At 43.4% G+C, this 10391-nt stretch overlaps 1 protein-coding gene across 1 annotated transcript; it reads right to left on the reverse strand.

Annotated features, from left to right (window-relative positions):
- Positions 1-4949: 4949 nt before the first annotated feature.
- On the reverse strand, positions 4950-9511 carry LOC309837403 (ciliary microtubule-associated protein 3-like; the record flags this gene model as incomplete). The annotated part of the gene is made up of 6 exons (XM_082677874.1): positions 4950-5018; positions 6019-6136; positions 7532-7662; positions 8397-8495; positions 9117-9259; positions 9493-9511. 6 exons carry the CDS (start codon positions 9509-9511, stop codon positions 4950-4952), a joined length of 579 nt encoding a protein of 192 aa, XP_082534000.1.
- Positions 9512-10391: the final 880 nt, after the last annotated feature.

A 10391-nucleotide genomic window follows, 5' to 3' on the forward strand; every position in this document is an offset into this window, starting at 1 on the left:
TCCTAGACTCTCTGCCAGGAGTTCCTGGGCTTTTTCTTTAGAATTGTCATAAAGTGTGACTTGGATTCAAGGACTGTTAGTGTCCTTGTACCTCTTTGGTCCAAGTTACACCTTGCCAGAACCTATCCCTATATTTCAGGGGTTATTTCCAGAAATAAGGGAATAGCTACAAGCTGGAAAGCAGCCCCAAATGTACATACTATTGGACAGAGATAATGAAGACAACCGCAAAAATTCACCCTTTGTTCTCTCCAGGAAATGCTACAGGCTTTTGAAGAAGAAGCTAAGGAAACAGGATACCCCAGACTACTGATCACAGCAGCTGTATCTGCTGGCAAAGGGACCATTGACACAGGATATGAAATTGCAGAGGTTGGGAAGTGTGATGAACTTCCCAGGGCCCCCAAATCCTAGAGCAGAGATTTGTAAACTTTTTGGTGGAGAGAATCCCAAGTAGTTATGTAAACATAATGTTGAGAAAGCTGGTACCTTCAATTGCCAAAGAAGTTTGGGGAATTAATGGCTTCGGGATAAAGAGCTGACTCCTTTAAATTGCCACTATGATGGGTGTTGGGGAAAAGAGGAACAAGATTCAAGACCTTGGCAAATCCTTATGTGTAATAGAAATTACCATTAGCAGTTCCTTTTGGAAAAGGTTGTAAAATCAGGAGAACTATTATTGACAAAGCTACTCATTTGTGCTTACCATGGCCCTGGAGATGTGTATTTCTAAAACACACTCTTCTAACAACATATCTTTCCCTCTTCTCTGGGTTTGCCCTTAATCTTTCAAGGAAGTAAAGGAGACTTTCTGTCTAGTCCTATGGGAGTCACAGAAGATAATCTGCTCCCTGGAGACACCAAGGAAGCCACATTAGTGGGGCCATATGGACATCTACTTGACATCATGAATTTCCACAGCTACCATTTCTTGCTCTTAAATTGTCTATAAGAAAATGCTCCCAGGATCTTGATGGCTCAAAATCTCTTGTTCCAGGCTCCTTGATCCCATCAGTGTGATGACCTATGACTTCCATGTTGTCTGGGGCACATATACAGGACACAACATTTTCCTGCATGTAGGAAGCAAGGATGGAGGTGACATGTGTTATTGCAACTGTGTAAGAAAGAAAAGACTCAAATCATATGCAGAAGGGAGATGGGGAAGGGATTGGGAGTCTTGGTTGTTGGAAAACAGGGTTTCTCTTTGGGGGACAATTAGCTAGACTTTGTTGATCATATGGAACAAACACTGGTGAGGAATAATGTCTGTGTCGCCTTCTGCAGGAATATGCCATGAAGCCCTGGAGAGACAGTGGGGTCCCTTCGGAGAAGCTCATCATGGGTTTCCCCACCTATGGGAGGACTTTCCGGCTCAGCATTTCTGACACCTCAGTCTGTGCCCAGTCTCTGGAGCAGGGTCATCTGGTCCTTACACAGGTGAGGCTGGCTTCTGGGCTTACTATGAGGTAACTAACACAGCTAATTCAGGCTAAAATGCCCTGGGGAAAATTCTTCCACTCTCCAAGTCATCTTGCTACCCTTCTGCTCTTGAGATCCTATATCCATCCCAGCTTTCACAGATCTGACAGCTCTGAGCATAGCAGCCTGTGGAAAGGCAGGTTGATGGCTGTAATACTTTTCACTTAAAAAAATCAATCTGAATTTCCTTTTTGGGTTTTGAAGTGTATAGCACCATCTTTGCCACAGCCCAAAGCAATACTGAATTTTAGTACGCCCGCGTAAATAGGTGGAGAAGGATTTCAACAGACTAGCCTGGGGATGGCAAATATTTTGATCTCCCTGCCAATCTGAATTGATCGATTTTACTCAAATTCTATGCTGAAAATCCAGGGAATGATTAGCAGTGTTTGCCAAAGACTAGAGTGTTTGTGGAAGAATGATCTCAGCACATATGGTCATGCTTACCATTTCTCAACCTCTGGGTACAGAATTAGAATTTCACTTGTTCATAGCCTGTTTTCATAGAAATTTGTGTTCATTTTATGAAACAAAATCACTTTTGAGAGAAATATGTGAAATTAATGGTGATATTTCATAACGTCCCCTTTTCTATCCCCCTCCCATTTCTTACTATTTTTCTCCCATTTAAGTCCTTTTTCTTCCAATATATGACATAATCTGTGACGTGTTCAATGTTGCCTTCTTCATTCCCCGCATAGATCTGCATATTCCTAAATAAAGCCACAAATGCCTGGACTGAAGACCAAAAAGTCCTATATGCTTATAAAAACACTGAATGGTTTGGTTATGACAATATTGAGAGCTATGGATATAACGCATGAACAGTGTAAAAAAATTACAATTCTAGCTTTGAATCTTAAGCTCATCAGGAGCCCATTTCACTAAGATCTATGGTTTCAAAGTTTTAAATATGCACAAAGTGGAGTAGACACCAGGCAATGTCTAGATAAGTACTTCGAATGTGGCTCCTATGAGGTCTGACCTTGACACACCTACAGTAACTTGTGAGACTTCAGGGCATCATTACAACTGGGAGTGGAGGACAGATACAATCCACTAGCCTCCCTGGGGAGTCCTTCTCATACTTCAGCCAGGCCCAAGGAGCCAGTAGATGAGTTTATTTTGATTCCTGCTGTATCCCCAGTGCTTGCCACTACCTGATCCATGGTAGGAACTCAATATGATGATGACTGACAGACTAAATAGATGATGTAATGGGAAAGGAGGATTTTTAATTTATATATTTATTTATTTATTTGGCTGCATGTGGTCTTAGTGGTGGCAGGCAGGCTCCTTAGTTGCAGCTCCAGGGCTCCTTAGTTGAAGCTCACCGGCTCCTTAGTTGGAGCACGTGGGCTCCTTAGTTGCAGCTCGCCGGCTCCCTAGTTGCAGCACGTGGGCTCGTCAGTTGTGGCAGGCAAACTCTTAGTTGCGGCATGTATGTGGGATCTAGTTCCCTGACCAGGGATCGAACCCAGGCCCCCTGCGTTGGGAGTGCAGAGTCCTATCCACTGTGCCACCAGGGAAGTCCCTGAAAGGGGCGATTTTTGACTCTGTGAGTTTTACATGAATATGGGAAAGGCAATCAAATCAGGACATTCCCACTCCATGCCAGGGAACTCAGACACTTGGAAGAGCTCCTTTTCAGTTATTGTATTCTTCAACTCTGTTTGGTCGTTCTTTATATTTTCTAACTCTTTGTTAGAAACTTCTTGTAACTTCTCACTCTGTGCATCCATTCTTTTCTCAAGTTCTTGGATCATCTTTACAATCATTACTTTGAACTCTTTCTCAGGTAGATTGGCTCTCTCCACTTCACTTTGCTGTTCTTCTGGGGTTTTATCTTGTTCTTTCATCTGAAAATATTCCTCTGCCATCTCATTTTGTCTAAACTTCTATTTGTATTTTTATGTATGTGGAAGGTTAGTTATATTTCTCAGCCTTGGAGAAGTGGCCCTCTGTAGGGGATGTCTTATGTATCCCAGGAGTACACTCCCCTCTCATCTCCCAAGGACCAGGGACCAGCTGGTCCCAGGGTGGGTTCTGAACTGTGTTTGAAGACTCAGTTCCACAGGCTGCAGGACTGTAGTTTCCTTGTTTCTGGTGTCTGCCCCCTGGTGGGTGAGGCTGGTCTAGAGGGTTGTGCAGGCTTCCTGGTGGGAGGGGTCAGTACCTGCCCACTGGTGGGTGGAGCTGGGAGTCTTGGCCCTCCGGTGGGTAAGGCCATGTCAAGGGGCATGTCTAGAGGTCGCTGTGGGCTCAGGAAGTCTTTTGACAGCCTGTCTGCTGATGGGTGGGGCTGTATCCCCATCCAGTTTGTTGTTTGGACTGAGGCGTCCCAGCACTGGAGCCTAGAGGCTGTTGGATGGGGCCAGGTCTTGGTGCTAATGACCCAAGCAAGATGTCAGCCTCCAGCAAGAGTTCATGCAGATGAACACTCCCCAATACTTTCACCAGCACGGTCTCTGTCCCCAGGATGAGCTGCCCTCGCCCCCCCAGGAGAACCTCAAATACCAGCAGGTAGGTCATGCCCAGGCTCCTATGAAGTTACTGCCTTTGCTCTGAGACCTGGTGTGTGTGAGATTTTGTGTGCACCCTTTAAGTGAGGTCTCTGTTTCTCCCAGTCCTGTGGAGCTCCTGCAATTAAGCCCCACTGGCCTTCAAAGCCAGATGCTCTGGGGGCTCTTCTTGATGCCGGACCTGCAGGCTGGGAGCCTGATGTGTGGTTCAGAACTCTTACACCTGTGGAAGAACTTCTGTGATATTATTCTTCAGTTTGTGGGTCACCCACCCAGGGTGTATGGGATTTGATTATATCATGAGTGTGCCCCTCCTACTGTCTTGTTGTGGTTACTTCTTTATGTCTTTGGATGTAGAATATTTTTTGGTAGTTTCCAGTCTTTTTTTATCGATGGTTGTTCAGCAGTTAGTCGTGGTTTTGGTGTGCTTATGAGAAGAGGTGAGCTCAAGGTCCTTCTACTCTGCCATCTTGTCCAGGAATTGGAAGAGCTCCTAAAACATTATTTATTCTGCCTTAAGAATCCTCTACATACAGCAAGCCCAAATACAAGGCCAAGCAAGCCATCCAAATCCGTGATATGTGTAGACCAACAGTCTCCTATCACCAGGACTAGTGGTAGAAAACATAAAACTCGTGCCTGGGAATTACAGCTAAAGGGCAGGGACCCACAAGTATTTCAGTAAAGTAAAGCCACCCCCCTGAGCACTCAGTAGAAACCCCCCTGACCCATCTACATGTATATACAACAAACCAGCACATGGAGAGAGAGATCTCTGAACTAATCTTTATGCTGTTATATAGTAGTTATGAGCCCCTTGCCCCTCCCTGTGCCCCATGCTGGCAGACAGGCAGGCCAGAGCAATGCAGAAGGACAAAAGCAGCTCTGTCCTCAATCCTGGAGAGTCTGTGGTCAGGAGGAACACGTGAAGGTAGTCACAGCTTTTCAGTTGTAATACAGGCTTAGGTAGGCCACAAGGTTCCGATGCTTTCTAAAGTCTTTGTCTGCGGGCAGCTGCAATGGAAGAATGCTGTCTAGGTTAATATTAGAATGAGAACCCTCTGCCTCTGGTCTTCTTGGCTGTGCAAAATAGAACTGTATGTTAGAGCTGTTGTGGTTTAGCTGAATCCCAACCCATAGAAGCCTAGCCTTAGTGAGTCTCTCAACATTGCTATGTACATCTACCCTTTGTCATCTTACTCTAGGATACATCATAGGAATTATTTTCTCTTGATAAATACCCAAGTATAGCTGGTAAATTTCTTGAAAACAAAGATGTTCTTGAATGTTACCCATCGGCCCTATCACAATTATGTTAATTCATTTGGCATTTAATAAATACTTGTAGAATTAATCCAAAGTTCCACTAGGGGAAAAAAGGGCACTTCTGGAATTATGATAGCTGACACGGATTGAGTATTTATTATGTTACAGGTACGGTGCTAAACACTTTTCTACGACCTCTCAATCTTCACAACTTATCAGATTGAGTCTATTATTACATCCATTTTAAAGACAAGCAAACAGAGACTTAGAAAAGTTAGAGGACACACAGCAAGCAAATATAAAAGTTAGAAGACACACAGCAAGCAAATATGGAATTCGTATTTGAACCCACTCAGTCTGTCCCTGGTATCCATGTTCTTGCCAGAATGATCTACAGCCGTTTGTAGATCAAGTATTGTAATGGAAAGAGCAGTGGCTTAGGAGTCACAGCTACAAGCTACTTAATCCATCTGAGCTTCCGTTTACTCCTCAATCATAGAGGAGAATTATCTTGGACTACCATAAAAGATTGTTTGATGTTTAAGTAAGAAAATGTGACTTTTGTTCAGCACACACACCTTTAAAAGTCAAGTGAAATTGTGTAACTCTCCAAAAAGATCCCCATATCCATATACACACAAAACAGTGCAAGGACTTCTTGAAGCTTATTCACGGACTCCTGGTTAAGAATCACTGATACATGTGGAAGTATTAAATACAGGGCTCCACAGAAGTCCAATCTTATTACCTCAGCTTTCAGGGTTCTTTTCTGTAGACATGGAACCTGGGCCCAGTCTGGAGATCCAAATTTCATTGGCCAGGTGACTTTTTTGGGTGCCTTTATCTCTGGGTTATATGTGTCAGGGCTAGAAATAAAAATATAAAATATTATGTTGAATGAGTTAGTGACCATATACAAACCTCATCAGTACCACATGTGCACCTGAGCTAGTCCTCACTCCTTTGGAAAAGGCAACAGACTGATTAGATCTTAATGTCAGGCAAGCATAGTGTTCCTTTGCCTGTTAATGTATTTCTAAATAGGTGTTAGTGTTCAAGATTTCTAGTCTTGACATGCAGTGAGGGTAAAAATCGACTCTAGTTTAAAATATTTCTGAACCTCAGTATTCTTAGCTGAGAGACCAAAAGATCCCAGAAATGGTGGATGATAAAAGAGATCTTCCACAGTGATGCTTAAGTTCTGCCCATGATGTGAAATTTCCTGACAATGGGATATTTTGTATTGCCTTTGTTCATAACACTTTGTCTTTTGGTGTAGACTCTTTGCTGTGGAAATAACACATAGAGTGGTCATGGGAATCAAGATTTAACACTTCTACTCCTTTACTGAAACCTTGAGAGAGTTACACTCACTCTCTGATCCTTGGAATGCTCACCAGTAAAAGAAAGGCCTTGACCCTGTGCCCTACAATTCCGCATACTCTGAATGGCTTCCTAAAGCACTTAGAACGCATTCCTTGGTCTACTAGGCCTATATACTCTAGCCCCTCCTCCTCCTCTGTTCTCATTTCCTCCTTGCCCACTACACTGTAGCCATACTAGCCTTTTTTCTTTTTTCCTCACACCAAATTCTTCCCAATTTACAGCCTTTGTACTTGCAGCTCCTCCTGCCTGGGAAGCTCTAGGCCTAGGTCTTCACAGGGCCATTTTAGTCTTATCACTGTGATTTCAGATCAGGTGTCATTTCCATAGAAAGACCTATCTTGACAGTCCTTGCCAAAATAGATTCCAGCCATCACTCCATATCATATCATCTTGTTTCGTTTTATTAAGCACATCACTAGGTCACTATACTTCCTGGTGTGCTCATGACAGCCCTAGCTTATGGCTACAGTCTTGGTATAATTATTAATAAGATCCTCTTTCACTCTCGGAAGTGACACACTAGCTAATAAATTATATGGTCACTCTCCTTATTACCACTGATATTTTCTTGTTTATTTGCTTCTCACCTGTCTGGACTCTAGAGTGTAAGCTCCAAGAAATCAGGAACCTTGCATGGTGGGTTTAGTGCAAAATCTTCAGAGCCTACAAAACTGCTTGGCCATTTATAAATATTTATTGAATGAATCACTATCCTCTATAATAATTTTATAATTCTAGAGATCTGGAAGGCAAGAGGTTGAATCTTTAAAGATAGATGATTTCTTATTTAGAGGGCATAGTTGGGATGTAACCCCTTTTTGTACTTCCTTTCCTATTGCTCTTTGTTGAAGTGCACCAGAAAGAGGGGCACTTACCCAGGATAACAAGTGTCCTTAGAGTATGTCCTAAATCGAGGCAACAAGGCATTAAATGGAGCAAAATTTTGTTTGTGTGTTTGCTCCTGAGGACCGACTGTTTGGTACATGCCTGGGTAAGGTGTCATATCCTATTTCCAAGAAAAAGATCAATAGTTTAGAGGGTAATATATATACATGTAAAGCCTTCTAAGTAGAAAAAACAACATCATCCTCTCCCTGTTCATGTTATCAGCTATGATTGAACCACCTCAAGCTATAGAAATAGACCTACAATAAGTAGAAAACCAAGATAATGGTATGGTTCAGCTACCTAAAGGTACCTAATGCTTAGGTTGTAGAAATAAACCTATGGTGGGTAGAGAGCCAAGGTAACTATTGCAGCTACTACCCCCACCATCCCACCATCCCACTCAGAGATTCTTTTAGAGCCAGTATCCCTCTGGAGCTTAAGCATCAAGAAAATGTCCAACAAGAGGTTAGGAGCCTATACTGAAGACTTGAAGTCCAATCACACAAAAGGGTGAAGAAGCTGGAATTTGTTTTTTAACTGGCAAGATAATATGATGCACATAAACAAAGCTTCCGGTATTTTAACATCAAGTATCTCAGGACTGAAGCCCTGCCTTGGTACCATTCCTTCTGAGAATTATTTTCCACTGTCCCAGGACACTCACACACACATATTTGCAATGTTAATATCTAAGCTTTTCATATAGGCTTCTTAGTAGCTTTCTTCTAAGTGACATTTTTTCTTGAATTTCAGGGCATGTCCTTTAGGTAACCTCTAGCTTTGCTCCCCAATGCAAATACATGCAGCATCATGGATCACACTAAACTCTAAGTACATTCAGCCATTTCTAACCTTGCTGATTGGCTTAAACCTCACGGCTGTTCTGGCTCCCAAAGCATATCCTTTTGTACTGGTCGGGATCTTAGAGAGGTTGTATGTCAAGCCATACCTCTTCCGGTAGTATATAGAAAACAAAGAAAAAACATACATAGAGAACATTATAGTTATTAAAACAGAATGAACTTAGAGTATTCCTGAATCTTCTCTGCCACAGTTGCTCTTTCTTTCTTGATTCCTCTGCATCAAGACCATACAAGCAATTACATAAGTAACCCAGGCAACTCTACAAAGGAATGTGGCTGGATAGGTAGAGTGAATGACATTTCTATGCATTCCAGTGAATCCAGTTTTCTAAGGCCCACAGAGCTGAATCTGCTCTCATGCAATTGTCAGTCTGATTATATGATTTCATAAACTGACCTACCAGCACAGCCACAGTCCAGGTTTGGATTAAGGGGAGCTATTGATTCCTTTGTAGGTGGGAATGGTGTGGGAACTATACTGGGGGCCGCATAAGGCCAAGGCTTGCATTTGGTGGGGATTCAAAGGGGAGCAATGCAAGCAATGCAATTTCTGATATTGGCCCTGACAGCTGGTTGCAGAGGACCAGGTCACTTTCTCATGTTGGGACCCTGAAGGTCACAAATCTCACAGGGCTTTTCTTCCAGGAAACTCAAGCACCCTTAGATAGTCTGGGAACTGAGACCTACTTAAAGGAAAGTGAATACTCACATCTTCTGCTATGTAACATCCAGGCCCTCTGTGGGGCACTCCCCTAAGAGGGAGAAACTTGTTCCCCAACAAGTTTGGGGGGTGGAAGTGAGGAAAGAGCTTCCTCCGTTGACATGTTCCAAAGGAGCAGTTAACCAGCGTCTCTGGAGAGCAAGAAAGAGGAGAAACTCCACATGAGGGAAGGCCCCATGGTCTAAGTGAGAGCCTGGAGGCAGGTGGGGTGTGGGGAGGGGGAGCAGAGACCTGGGCAGACAGTACTCTGAACAAAACCGTGACCAATCCAAGGAGGGGGGTGAACAAATTTCCCTCCTTTCCCCCTCTTTCCCAGTCTCCCCACTCTTCCTCCTGCCTCTACTCTTGACTCATCCCTCCTCACCTGCTTTGTTGAAGCACATTGTGCCAGTGCCACTAAGACCAGCGTTTGTGTATTGCGTTGCCTAGGAAACAGAAGCTGGCCGGCAGCTCCAGCTCTGTTGCTCCTTGAGGGGAGTGGCTCCTAGTACACATGCGCGGCAAGCGGAGCTGCCGCGGAGCTGCCCCGGAGCTGTCCCGGAGCCACGTTGGGTGGGAACATGCACCTCCAGGGCCAGGAGCCCAGGAGAGTGTGAACTAGCAAAAACAAAGTGACTGTATGTGTACCAAGGATATGAGGGACATAAAAAGGCTGAGGAATTACTTCCGACTGAGGGATATTGATGAAACATGAAAATCTAATGCAACACGTATTCCTGAATGAATGAGATAAGAAAGATGTGTTGTTGTGACAATTGCCAAATTTGAATAGGGTCTGTGGATTTAATGATAGTGTTTGTCACTGTTGATTTTCACGTTGGTAGGGGTGTATGGTCATAATGTTTGAGAGAATCTCTGGGAGATTAACAGTAGAGTTTTTAGGATGGTTGGGGAATCATAACAGAAAAATTATCTATACGTGGGGCGGGGGGAGGGAGAGAGAAGTAACATTTAACAGTAAGAAATAGAACCTAATTTTAAAAATGGGTAAAAATTTGAATGGGCACCTCAGAGAAAAGAATGTCCAATCTGTACTACCTGTATCTTTCCGTTTCTTCCCATTTTGCTTTCTTTGTTTTGAATGTCAGGCTCAGCAATGGAGACTCTGGAATTTAAAAAAAAAAAAAAAACATCATTTGGGTGTTGGCAGACATTGCATGGAAGGTAAGAGTGGGACATTAAAGGTTGAGCCTCTCTGGCAGTTGAGCTTGAACACTACTTATTCAGGACAGCTATGTGGAGGGTTTTTGAACTTAGCCAGTC

Source organism: Grampus griseus (genome assembly GCF_964374135.1).
Source record: "Grampus griseus genome assembly, chromosome: 1".
NCBI lineage: Eukaryota > Metazoa > Chordata > Mammalia > Artiodactyla > Delphinidae > Grampus > Grampus griseus.